Genomic DNA, 13,859 nt, shown 5'->3' on the forward strand with positions numbered 1-13,859 from the left:
CCTAGACAGAAGCATGTGCCATTCTTAATTGCTTCAAAAGTTACTTGCCTATGTATGGTTCCATATCTGATGGTCTGAGTATTTTTTTAAACGTTCAGCTTCAGTGACCACCTTCATATTAATGGCTTGAAATTCTAACAAGTTAGTAAAGACAGCAAGAGGGTGTCTGCCTCGGAAGGTTTGGATCTGCAGTTGCTGGAGGCAGGGATGGAAGGCTGGGGACTGCTTCTTTGTACTTAAATCTTGTGTTCTCCCTTGGGCATCTGCCAGTCCTGATGCTGGAGGCAGGACCCTGAGCTGAGTCTACTCCATGGAGAATGGAACTGTACAAAAGAGGAAGGGAGGTCATCCTTACCTCTGCCTTTGGAGGGGGCGCTGGGAAGAGAATTTGCCTCCCTATGCCCAAGCTCACTGTGCAGGCAAGCCCTGGGGACACACCCTCTGGCAGCACCCCCAGCTGCGTGACCCTCTGCTGTGGGTATCAGGGCCTTTCTACTCATATTTAATCATTTTGAGATGACCTGAAGTGTGTGATCTGTGCCATCGCACCAGCACTGGGCATGTTGCACGTGGACACAGCCATGACCCAGCAAGGTCTTCACTCTCCTACCAGGAACAGAAACAGGATGTCTCCTGTTTAAGAGTTCCTTGCGTGATCCAGGTTACCTGATCCCTGCCAAAATCCACTTGTGGTTTTCATGCAAGACATGTAACTGAAAGGGGATAAATAAACCTGTTTGGTGAACGTGAAGAATTGCATTTGTTTAGCTAAGTTCCCTCCCTGTTTATATATTTTTTTCTGTGCTATAGGACTAACTAGTTGTTTTCTGCCATGAGCCTTTCTGTCTTACCAGGGAATCCATACATAATTACCTGTAGCCATGCAAGCATAATGAAGAGGATAACAATGCCATAACTTTAAAAGCAGTCTTGGGGTCAAAAGTTCTTCTGGAAACACTGAGAGAGAATTTCAGAGAAAGCATTAGCATTGAGAAGGAACAGGAAGCATAACTCAACAATTAAATGTGTGCAGAGCCTGGGGAGGGGCCCTCGTTACTTGGAGTACTGGAGTGTTTGTTCCCATTAGGGCACTGCAGTCTCAACACAGGCTGCATAAACATGTCTCACTCCTCAAACAGCACTGCATGGCTGGAAGAAAAGCAAGAAGATGATTTTCCTGGCAGAAATTTGGTTAGCAATGAAATGCTTTACTTAGGGTGGCGGGAAAGGAAGAAATTGAAGAGCCTGGTGTGGGGCTTGGTTATGTCCTGGGAATGGTTCAGTAACTCTTTTCATGGTGAGGTCTGGCAATGTTTGCAGATCTTGCCTTCTGCCACATCACCCTTGGAGATGAGGCAGGCAAGGGCTGTGTCCAGCTACACCTTGGCATGGCTCAGAGCTGCTGCTCAGCTGTAAATGCTGAACTTGTTGAAAGTCTGGCTGAACTGTACCTTTCTGAGGTACGGTCTTGTCCAGCATATCCATGGGTGCCCAAGCAGTACCCTTCACCCATGCTGTGGCTGATGAGATGCTGAGTCCTACAGTGAATCCAGAAGCAAGTTTTCAGAGTAAAGTTAGGAATTTGGCCAAGAGGAAATGACAAAATGCTTGGAGACCAAATCTTGTTCACACAGATCGTGTTGTTTCTAGAAGCCCTATCACATTAAAATAAGCATTTGCAGTTCGACTTGTTGAGGGTGGGTTGCTCAGCCATGGGCTGATTGTGGTGGTGTGACACTGGTCAGGGCTGGAGGAAGGTGTTGGCACACATCACATGAGCTGGGGGAGGAGGAAGAGTGCTGAAAGGCCCCCAGGGGGTGCAGTGTCACTGAATTACTGTTTTTCATACATTGTAAAATTCACCTGTCAAGGAGACATTAACATGAATGCGTTCTTCATGTCAGGAGGGAGCTCCTCAGAGCACTCATATCGTTCCCTGTGCCTGGCTCCCAGCCCTTCTGGGCCTCTTCCTGCTGCCTCCATCTTTAAGGCAAGACCAGAGAAAACTTTCACCCAGGGGCCCAGGGGCTAGTACTTGAAGGGTTCTCTGTAGATGTGGTGCAGTCTACAAAATGTGAAATACCTCCTGTTGCTTTGGCTGGTGGAAGATAACCTTTCTGACTTGACCATAAATAACAGTGTAGAAAAGGCCCCCAGTTACAATTTTTGCTCTTCCTATGTGATATATTTGAAAGCCAAGTCAGCAGAGTAATAGAAACACAAGTTTATCTACAGTACAGGTTCTGTATGGTCTTTGTTTTTGTGAATGAGGGCTCTTCCCATAAAGCATCAGATACAGTACAGCCTGTCTCTCCTTTGGCTGTTTGGATAACTGCCCAGTTTTGAAGGAGATGAACTGCCTTTAACAAGCTAAAAATAACACCCTCATGGCACTGGAACAAGAGATATGCTGTCGCAGCCATGCAGTTCACATACATTAGCAGAAGGATGATACAGGCTCTAGAATTTTTGAGTTCGTGTGGATGTCTCACTACCACATCTGCAAATTTTTGAGCATGTACGCTGTCCAGTCTTGCTTGGGATCAGGTAGAACTCATTTGAGATGTGCTGTGCAGCCTCTATAATGTATGAGGCTTCAGATCCTTGAAGATGCAGGTATGAAAGACACTTAATTTTTACATATTCCATGTCTTCTTGTGTACTTAGGATGGTATAAAATGCCAGTTTGGAGTTGAAATCCAGAGCTCCCACCAGTGGCGTCATGGGAATGCTCTCTGCAGCTGTTGGTTGATGTCAGTATTAAGAAGGTCTTGTTTCATTCTCAGGAGAACTGTTTATTTTGAGGCGTGATTATTGCATGTTTTGTCCCTTACTGGGAATAAAAAGGTTGTCCTTATTTAAAAAAAAAGAAAGAAAAAAAGATAAGCAGTTTATTGTTTGTCAGGATGCAAAGGCTCCGGATTTGTGCTAAGCCATGAACTGAGCATGTATTAAACAAAATAATGGAGTAGCTGAACTAGCTTTCACACTGCTTGAGTTCCATGTTTGTCATAGATTCATGGAATCCTTTAGGTCTCTGCTGTTTACTAAGACTGGTCTTCTGGGATCTCTCTGCAGCACATAGAGACATCTCGTGGGCAGTGACTAAACTACATGGAAAGCATGTGTCCTGCTTTTTTGATGTTTGGGGGGGGAAAAACGATAAAGCATAAAAAGGAGAACAGGAGGGATCTGTTTGTGTGCGTTTGATTTTCTTTAGCTCAAAAAGCTGTTTCTAGTGAAAATCATAGTATACTGCAGAAGAAGAGTAATCTGGTCCAAAAAGGATTGGGAGCTGTTTAGCTGGGAGCATCTTACTGTTTCCAAGTGCATGTGTTGTCTGCGATATGTGTTTCTTGGAAAACTTGGCTGCGTTAGCCATTTCCTGCATTTCTTCCTGTTTAAAAGGATATGTTTTAGAAGATTTTTTTCTCTTCAAAACATTATTAATAATTTTAGTGACTCTTTGGAAGTCTGAAAATGGAGTCTGCTTTGCTTAGTTGCAGCTCTTGACCAGTGAGTCATTGGAGCCAGCACAGCTGGGATCCTGCGACATCAAGAATCTGCCAGCATCCTCTGAACATGGTCAACACATTGTGGCTCCTGCTATCACACACATTCAAGAAGGTTTTGGAGAGTCTTGTAAAAAATAAATACAACATTATGGAAGATGAGAGTAGCTCAGCTCTGCCATAGTGCATTTCCAGTCTGTTTACAGAGTGTGCATAGGCAGATAATGCTGCTGTCTTCGTGCTAGTGAATGCCAGGTTTTGTTTCTTGTGTGTGACTACTCTGTAGATTTTGAAAAGAGACACAAAAATAACTGTGCCTCCTGAAGTGAATAGTAATTCCTTGTCGAGCAACTACTGCATTATACTGAAGGCTTAAGGTCGCTTTTGAGTGCAGGCATTCGGTAAAGTGGCAGACTAGATGTTCTTAGAGACCACTTTAAAAGCTTTTGTTTTGTTTATTTGGCATTTCCACCTATTCAGAAAGCTAGGCAGCTCCAGTTCTTGACTGTTTATCAGATTTCCTGATCTCTTGCTGCGCATGAACCAAGAGGTTTCCAACACTTTCTTTAAAATTAAGTAAAGGAGGCCTTGGGTTCCCATCTCCTTTGCCTGGGTGGGAGGAAGTATGGTCTGCACCAATGGTACCAGCACAGGGAATTCCTAGGCAAGCTTCTGGGGAAGGTGGTGGATGCTTTGTTATATCAGTGCTGCTAAACACAGCCCAAATTTGAGCCTTCCTGAAGCCTCCCTGGTCAATTAACAGAACTGCTGTCTGCTCTGTCAGCTTTGCACCAGCTTTTTTGAAACCAGGGCACTGTTTTTTTCTGAGGTGCCAGTTTAAGGCACTGGATTAGTGCTGATGTGGAGGTGATGTTCCTTATCTTTTCCTCCATCCCTGGCTCCAAGTTGTTCTCTGCTTTTGTGTCATGACAGAGGGGACTAGTAATGCAGTGCCCTTTGGAGGAGGGGAATCCTCTAGCTTTCACCAAAAATTGCTAAGTCTGGATTTAATCTGGACTTCTTGTGAGCCCCATGGTTCAGTTGAGGGAGCTCCCTGGGTCTTGGGATGTGCTGTGCTTTGGAAAAATGCCCCTGGGTGCTGCAGCCCCTGATGCAGTATGTCCCAGCTCATCAGCCTCCTCCTAGGATCTGTGCAGCTTTGTACATGCTCTAAAACAGAGCAGTAAGGCATGGAAAACTCAGTGCTGTCCAAGATTAGAAAATCCATGTCCTCTGCATCACTTGCAGTGTTAATTCTCGTAAATTATAGTGCTGCAGTTCGTAATTTGTCTGTGAGATGGATTCAATTAAAGTGAAAAACAGCTAATTTAAAAGTGAAGGTATTTTACTTTCTGTGCAAGGCAAAGGGGCATGTGGAGCTCCCTGCCTAGTGGATACATTTAAGGCTTAAAGCATGCTGTGCCCCATAAGGCAATAAGTAATTGCACAAATGACTGAAACAGCTAGAATTATACCGTATCTTGGAAAAAAATCTTGACAATTTTTTGAAAGCTAAAGACTTTAAGGCATCAGTTAGTCTCAAGGGACTAGGAAGAAAGACTCTGTGCAGGGAGCAGGTGAAGGCTTGCATTGGGTCTTGTGGGCATTGCTCTGAAGGGTCCGTGCTGGCTCCTCGTGGAGGCCTGTTGGGTTCCTCCTGATGGCTGCCCCACAGACAGTGGTGTTGGGGCAATTCATGGTTAAATGTTTGGGGTAGTGCTGCTTAAGGAAAAATTGTCGTGGTCAGAGACAAGGACAGAGTGCCAATGGGACCAGAGAAGATGCAGAATTTTCCCATGGAGCTTGGGCTGGGGCACAGCCGTTCCTCTTTCACATGGCTGTTCTGAGGAAGGGCGGTGGTCTTGCTGGTGGACTTGCTTTGCCAGTACGGGTAGGGCAGAATTTGGCATGCTGCAGACTTCTCAGTCTGGTTCTCGCTGCTTCATTCCCAAACCACCAGCATAAACTGGTCTGCATGTTGCTAGTGCTCCTCAGCAGAGCCAGCCAGGCTGTGCCATGGGGAGTCGGGTGGGCTCGCTGTTGGGAAGGGCAGCAGCTGAGGAGCTCTGCAAGGGCAGCAGAAAAGCAGTTTGCTTATTAAATTGTATCAACCTCTGTGTGCCGTCTTGTTTTTGTAGATAGGCAGGGATTGCCAAGCTGTTTGCGGTTAAACAATACAGACTGTCATAATCCTGCTCTTCATCTCGCCTAATTAAGAGCCTGGTCACGCTGGAGCTTTGCCCAGGCGAGGACTCTGAGGGCAGTTGTTCATTCTGGTGCAGTGCCAGGACCGCGAGTCCCTGATAGCGCCGTTTCCTTTGAAATCAATTGAGATGTCACCGTCACTTGATCCCAGAGCTACTTAATGAACTGGCAAAATGGGCTCTATTTTTACATCTCCCTTCAAACTACTGTGCATGTTAAAGCTCCCCTTGTCCTTAATGCTGGGATGGCACTGGGCAGGATTTATTGGTTTAGTTTAATAAGAGACCTACAGGACTGAAATAATAAGCTTCATTTCCTTGAAAGTGAGGAAAATTAAAGTGGCATGGTTAAATCTGGGCAGCCACCTCGAGACAGTAAAGCGATATGTTCACAGCCAGAAGGATAAGGTGGAGCTGGGTTTTTCTTCTTGTGTAAGTTACAAGGGAGCCAAAGATTACAGACACACACGTCTTTGGGGAGTTCTTGCAGGCTTTGTAGATCAGATTTCTAAGTGTTTTCTGAATAGGATAAAACTCCTGGTGGTTTATTAGGCAAGCTCAACAACTTAAAGAGTATCTACTTCATTGCAAATGCTAGTGTCTTCCCCTATGTGTTTATAATTAGCGTCAGAAAAATACTTCTAGTAAAATAAAAAATACCCACAGACATAGATAGTCTAAATGTTTTTACTTCCTAATTGTTGTCTGAAGCCTATTTGGATAAAATATAATTTCAGGAAGCTGCTGAGAATGTCTTGAGGCTTTCCCTAGCATTGGCGTTTGCACACATGTGACCTCCTGTGGATCATACATGGGGTTTGGGCTTTGACGTCTGTAGGCTCACAGGCTCCAGGATTGCCATGAGGGGAAGGTAGCGTGGGGTGCACAGTTTTAATACAAGTGGCAATTGTGTCCTGGTTTTCTACCCACCCCAGCAGATGAAAATGTATGGAGTTGCAGAATGCATTGGTACTTTTCTCCTGTGGCACAAAAATCAGCAAAAACCCCAACCTACCGGCAGCAAACCAAACTCAAACCTCATGTAGTAGAGGCACAGGATGTACTGAACAGGTCACCCTTGAGCCTGGGCTCAGGGTGGAAACTGGCCCTGGTAGAGGTGATTTCAGCATCTTTTTGTACACTGCTACAACCTAAGTCATTTTTTCCCCTGTCCTCTGAGCTGGAGGAAGTGATCCAGCTTTGCGCTGGGAGCTGTGTGGTCTTATCAGGTGTAACTGCCCATGTCCATGCAGGCTGCTTAAAGCAAACAGCTCTATAGCTCCAGACTTGAGCTGCATTGTGCTCAGCTCCAGAAAAGTCAGATTTGACCCATCCCTGTCTGTTCAGATAGTTAAACAGCACACCAGCAAAACTGGCTGCTTTAGGGAGACATTCCTCTTGTTTTTCTTCATCTTTGTGCTTCACATATTCCCCACCACAGAGTTGGCACTGGCCCTGGGCACCAGTTGGTTTGTTGGCACCTGTAAAGCCACCAGCTACATGATTTTTTGTGACTGTGGAAATGATTTCTACCCTTCTACAGGGGAGGCATACTCAGTTCATAAAGAGTGTTCTCGCTTGTGGGGTAAATTTCAATGTATCTTTGTGAGATCCATGAGGTCCTGTCTTATTTCCACATGCTTCTGCTGTCTTCTGGATATCCCAGAAGTCTCTTGGAAGGAGAGCTTGTGATACTTCGGCTGTGGCCTAATTGCTGATGGTTTGGGTGTCTTGGGTGGGTTTTTGAATCTGATGTCTTACATATTTTCTGGAATGAATCCCTCATTAGGATGACCAAATCATAAGTGCTGGGTTTTTCAGACTAATGAGTGAATCACATGGTTTTAAGTTTACATGGATCTGTGAGCTGCAGAGCATTTGATGCTAGAAGTGGACTCTGAAGTAGTTGCTGCAATGTCTTGAAAAATCAAAGACTACTACCTAGGATGTACAAACTATGTAAATTAAGTGTAGCTGTTCGTGTTGAAGGGGAAGGAATAAAAAGCAGTTTCCATTCCAGCTTCCTGTTTTCTGCCAGTTTTATGTTTTCCTGAAGTTTCTACTGTTCAAACTGAAATCATGAAGTCTAGACTTTGCACAAAAGATAAACTTTGGCTTTGTTGGCTTGGGTATAAGAGGGACTGGGGGATGGGAGGCTGGTTGTGGGAAAGACTGACGTTTTTAAGACTGAATAGCAGAAGCAGAAATTATTTTTACAGGAAAGTGTTTGGTTACTTGGGTGGGGTTTTTTTAAAACTGACTTCCAGCAGTTCACCAGCACCTTCCAAAATGCACGGGCTGGGCAGAGCCTGCGCATGGGCAGTTCTGCTCCTCCTGACCACAGGATAGCAGGAGGCAGAGAACATGTGGCCGTGCTGCATACCTTGTTACTTGGCGTCCGGGCAAACACACTCGGTAAACAGACTTCTCCTGTCCTGGTGCATTTACTCAGGGTGGTGGGGTTGTGATTCCACATGTAAACTTAAACTGCACATTTCCAGGCTTTTAAAGTGCTTAGCTGTCATAACTTTCTGTTAAAAAAGCTTTTCGTCATCAAGCTTTGCATTGGTGCTCAGCAGATACTAACAATAAAGTAATGCTTCTTAAAAGTGGTTTTCTCTGTAAAGATGTGATGTCTGTGGAAGCCTGCAGAGCAGCACAAATGCAAGTGAAAGCTAGAATTTTGTTCAAATACACGCAAAAGCACCTGAATGAGGTGCCGCAAGTGCTGGATGCATTCTGGGGGCATTCGTGTGGTGTCTTGCAGAGGATGCAATGTCCAAAGGCATTGCTAAAAATTACTTACTGCAAATGTATGCTAGCTTAGTACAATGACATGTTTTGGAAACAAACATGATATGCAATGGAATTTTCTGTTCCGTAATGAAAATGAGAAAAACGTCACCAACATCTCTAGTTTATAACAATTTTATTTCTTTTTAATTTCTTTTAGGTGCTGGAAACTGAGAAGTCTCAAGATCCAGCTTGTGCCGAAGTGTCCAAAGGAAACAATCAGAGTTCAGCTCTTGCAAGTGGCATACTGAAATACAGAAGTCGATCCCAAGGTAAAGCTGGGCTGATAGAAGATAGCAATTGTAGATTTTTAATGTGTATTTTTTTTAACTGTCTAAAAGTGAGATGGCATTCCTTTGAAATCATATTAAGTTTGTTTTGGAAGGAAAATCCCATCTATAAGATAATTGTATTCAGCCTCTTGAGCTGAACTATTGTAGGAACAGAAATATCATGCAAAACTTAGAAGTATATTTCTTTTTTGTTTCTTTCGTTCTCTTTTTTTTTTTTTTAATAATTCAGTTTGCTCTGATCCAAATGCCTTTATGGTGACTAATCCCCAGATTTTCTGTTGCTTTGTCCCCACATCTTAACAGTAACCTGTGTGCAGAGCTTGATCATGTTCAAAACCCTAATGCTTTCTGAGGCTCCCTCCCTCCTGTGTTCACTGTAATTTCCAATTACTAAGGTATTTTTAGCGTCCTCCAGGATGCTCCTCTGCCTGTAGCCCTGAGGCCGTGAGTTGGTGGCTCAGTGGGGATCCAGACCCTGTTCCCATGAGTGCTGATGCCCTTTGGCTGTGGGTGAGGCTGAAGCATCTACCAGCCTGGACAGCAGCACGAGAAGGGAAGATGCATTCAGAGATGGGCAGAAAATACAGAATTACAACTGTTCTCCTAGAAGAAGGGAGGGAGAAATGATGGGAAAGGGTTAGTCGTAGGTGCCAGGGAATGAAGGAATGCCAGGATGCTGGTCCTGCCAAGATTGCGATCCTGTCTGTGTGCAGCAGCAGCAGCCTGTGTGCTGGGGGAAGGGGAGTTGAAAAGCAGAGGTAATTTCAGATCCCAAAGCAGGGAGCAGGTTTGAATTGCACTCTGGGCACTGGATACAAATTCTGCCTATGGATGCATCAGCAGAATTGTTTTCATGCTGAGTGAAAAAAAAGCGGCTGCCCCAGCTCTATGCTCCATCCCTCCCTGGCACTGAGAGCGATGCTTGCACAGTCTCCAGGCAAGGAGGAGGTGGCAGAAAATGTGTTTGGGGCTCTCCTGAGCAAATTTTCAGTGTGTCTACCTCAGCCCATGACTCCCTGTTCCTGGAGTACAGACAGGGCAGTGAGGATGAAAGCTGTGAAAACACAGCTGTTGCTCTCTGTGACAGCTACAACATAATGCTGGTTTAAAGTAATCTTAAATCCTCCTCATGAAATCCAGCTTGTGCATATTTGGCATGTGTCTTGGGTTTTCGTCTGTAAAATAGGGGTTAATGGCCCTTCCCTGTGTGGTGGAGAAATGACAAGGATAAATGTGCGGGAACTGCTGTGGCCGGGTATTCTGCAGGGAGCTTGGAGAAAATGAGAATTGGAGGAGCCCTTGGTGCAAGGAGTGGGATACTCTGTGGCTAATTACAGGATGTCCTTCAAGACAAATAATTCTATTTGTTACATGAACTCTGCACTCCTCTCTTTAAGACAAACTAGGATTGTTGCCAAAAGGAGAGAAAATAGCATTTTTTTGGCACATTTTTACTTCTTCCATTCCAGAAAAAATTCCCTCAAAGTGACATGACACCTCCAGAAATGAATACTGCTGCAGTGTCAGGTCTTTTAATTTTAAATACATGAAGCTTGAGAGCTTAGTGCACTGGCAAGTGCCATTGGGTGTGAACAGATGAATTTCTTTCCTGTCCCTGAGCTACTGACTCAATTATCTTCTTCTTTTCCTTAATACGATGAGTTCAGTATCACGGAAAGATTGCAGGAAACCTATGACAGCAGGAAAAGTTCCTGGTTGAGTGTGATCAAAACTGGTTTCTAACTGCCCGTCTGAGAAGCTGGTAGCATTGTCTTAAGGCACTTTAAGTTGGTTTTTTTCAGGAGGTGATTATTGCCTGCTGGTGAGAGAGGCTAAAGCAGCTCTCAGATGTTTGCAGGATGTGTTTCTGTGGTTTTTCTTAGGTGCCGGATCCCGCTTGGAGTCTGTGGGAGAAGATGATGAGCTGACAGTGGAAAATGGTGAATCAAATTATGAAATAGCAGTGAAATATTCCCGGGGTGGAAGAAAGCACTCTCTGCCCCAGCAGCTGGAGTCAGCAGGAGCCAGACAGGTGAGAGGGAAGGCGGAGCTGGCTGTGAGCACCCCACTGTGCTCGGTCCTATGGCATCTGCCTGGAGCTCATAGAAGTGGGTGAGGGTCATGAAAAGAAGCATGTAGGTACGTCATGGGACTTGAACCAGGCCTGCAGACCAAAATGGGATGTGTTGGCCACCTACGGAGAACTTCTTTGAGCATTATGATGGAGAGTACTGCTTGCTTGTGGCCACAAGGTCCTAAGGCTGTTCATCTTAAAGTGTTGCAGTTCTAGAGATGTGAGGATTTTACAAAAAAAAAAAAAATCCTAATGCTCTTTATTTTAATTATTTCAAAATGTAGACCTTTCCCTTCTTTTTTCCTTTCTCTTTTTTTTTTAAAAGATAAGGACTTGAGTATATCATGAGGTTACCTTTAATCCTTTTAATTCAAATTGTGACTGATACATTTCAAAATGATTCTACTGTGAGAAATGTGGGAAAATTACTGTGGCAAGATTCACTTTGATTGTAGTGAGCTGGGGTTTCATCCCTTGAACATTCCTCTGAATATATCTTTAAGATACTGCATCCCTCTTCCTTGACACATACAATTTTCCCGGTATGACATCCCCAGTATCTGTGCCAAGCAATCAGAGCAATTATCCTTGTTTGTTGATATTAGGACTACCATATTGTGAAGAAATCTACCCGTTCCTTCAGTGCTGCCCAAGTGGAATCTCCATGGAGACTGACCCAGCCGTCCATCATTTCCAACATTGTCCTGATGAAAGGGCAGGGCAAGGTGAGGGTTTCTGTATGTTTCTCACATGTAGCAAAGCTGGCATTTAAGAGGTATCTCCTGTACTTCCAGCTGCCTTCAAGCTAGCCGGTAGTAATGCTAATGATAAACAAATCCCATTTCCAAACATAAATGCCAAGGTTACCCCTGCGAAGTACAGGGGATGTGATGTTCGTGTCGCGCACTTGACACAGGGTGGTTTCATTGTGGTTTGGTGCATCTCGCCATTACTGAGATATCACATATTAATAATGGATCTCTAAATATGTATGTTTATGCAAAGTTGGTGCAGCTACAGAACAGTACCTGTTCACATGTATATTTATGGACAAGCATATTTTCCCTCTGTGGAAGCTGAATACATTTAAAAAAAAAAAAAAATTACTGCAAATTAAGTGTTAAACCTGAAGACAGGTTACTAGCTGATTGCTTCTCTGACACCACTGAATTCCATGGGTCAAAAAGTCCTCTTCTCTCTCCCAATAATATGTTACACACTTGCTAGGTACCAGCTGGCTGAATGCTAAGGAAAAATATATAAGCGTTAACCCAGGTGTATATTGTTTTCCCTAATCAAATCCACACTAGTATTGGAGCTGTCATTTAAATATGCTAAAAATATGCATGTCCTTTTGTGAAATACTCTTTAAAGTCATCAGATGGATTTGTTTTAGACTAAGAAGACTTGTTTTGACTTTCAAGCTCTAATGCAAAACTAATTCCTTATTGTGCTTTATATTTAGCAAAGAGAAATACTGATTTCTCTTGGTAGACTGACTCACAGTTGCTTTAACTTTCCTTGGTTTAGGAGCTGTGGGTCTTTTATGACAAGCAAATATTTTTTCATTTTTCACATACTTATTTTTTGACCCTGTTTTTCTCATAAAATTAGATTTTTTTCCTCCCCCTGGGATAAGCCACCTTCTCCTGCCTTTCTGCACTTACCTCCAAGGTTTTAGGAAGCAGCGGGGAGAATGTAGACTCTAGAGATATGAACCACCTAAAGCAGCTGCCATTTGGTGTGCCTTCCACCCACCTCTTGGGTGATCTCCTCTGTTAGGGATTGCACTTTGTACAATTTGTGCAGTAGCACTCACTTTATTATCCCTGTGCAAACCTGGGACTTGAAACATTTTTCCACAGAGTTGCAGTGTTCATGGCTGGGAGCCAAGTGTTTGTCTTCAATTTTTCGTCTGTAGGTAGATCTGCAAGGGGTGGCTTCCTCTGTGGAGTGGCAGTGCTTGTCTGGGAAGGTGGGCTAGTGTAGGAACTGCTGTACTTTGCAGACATATTTCTCCCAACCCACTCATGGAGCCATGGGGAAAACTCTTGTGTCCAGGCATGGGAGTACCAGGAGCATCCTGCTTTCTGTAGGTTGATTTACAGTTGATAATTGCACTGGGTTGAACAGTTAGTGGAATTACGTTGTGCTGCACAAGGGACCTAAGTCGCTTCATTTCCAGAAATAAGTAATGTCTTATCAAATTCCTAGAAACTTTTAACTGTGGTGACCTGCTCTGTATTCACGTAGTGAAGCAAAAGATCTGATTGTTGTATTGGACTGTAAACACAGTGCTTGCCCTGGCAGCATCCCTCAGCTGGAGAGCGCTGCCCAAGGCAATAATAATATCCATGGCTTCAGATCACTAAAGTATAACAGTTCTCCACATCCCTTGTCCACCTGGTCGGTGACTTTTCTCTTTATTCTGTAAAATGCATGTACAGCAGTGACGAGGGGAAATATGGGAAAGGGTTGTGGATCAAGGAAGTGATTTGTCTGGGAAATAACTCAGTAGAAAGAGGAGAGGTTCATTGTGCTATGTTCATCAGTTCTCTGATCAGCTTTGCAAGATGGTCTCACAGCCAGCTGCGGTACTGCAGGGATAAGAGCTAATGGATGGAGCCCTGGGGAATCCATTGATCTAGATTTTTCTAAATACAATGTGATCTATGTCTCCAGAATAATTAAAAATGTACATGTGAGTGGAAGCCCCCACATGCCATTCCCCTTTAAGCTACATTCCTGACATTGCAGGACTGACCTTATGTCATGGTCTGAAGCTTTTCTTCTTCCTGAGGAAATGTAGGATCTGTGACATAAGAGAAACCTATAGTTAATCCTGGATATAGATCTCAGGGGTAGGAATTGACTGTCTGTTAATTTAAAAGGAATGTATTATGTTTTTAAAATGAGAACGCCTTCAACCCAGTGTTTTGAAAAACCCAAAATAATCTCAGAAATTTTGCTGTATCAGCTTAGA

The 13,859-nt window shown here is 43.9% G+C and overlaps 1 protein-coding gene across 7 annotated transcripts in view; it reads left to right on the forward strand.

Moving 5' to 3' along the window:
• Window positions 1-13,859, forward strand: part of PDZD2 (PDZ domain containing 2) — a 140,030-nt gene that overhangs the window by 91,368 nt on the left and 34,803 nt on the right. For all 7 annotated transcript variants that reach the window (XM_048290806.1, XM_048290805.1, XM_048290804.1 and 4 more), the window contains 3 exons: window positions 8,670-8,781; window positions 10,686-10,834; window positions 11,482-11,601. In XM_048290806.1, the coding sequence (XP_048146763.1) occupies window positions 8,670-8,781; window positions 10,686-10,834; window positions 11,482-11,601 (381 nt within the window). The remainder of the gene's footprint in view (window positions 1-8,669; window positions 8,782-10,685; window positions 10,835-11,481; window positions 11,602-13,859) is intronic.

This window comes from Corvus hawaiiensis, chromosome Z, assembly GCF_020740725.1.
Source record: "Corvus hawaiiensis isolate bCorHaw1 chromosome Z, bCorHaw1.pri.cur, whole genome shotgun sequence".
In the NCBI taxonomy this organism is placed as follows: Eukaryota; Metazoa; Chordata; class Aves; order Passeriformes; family Corvidae; genus Corvus; species Corvus hawaiiensis.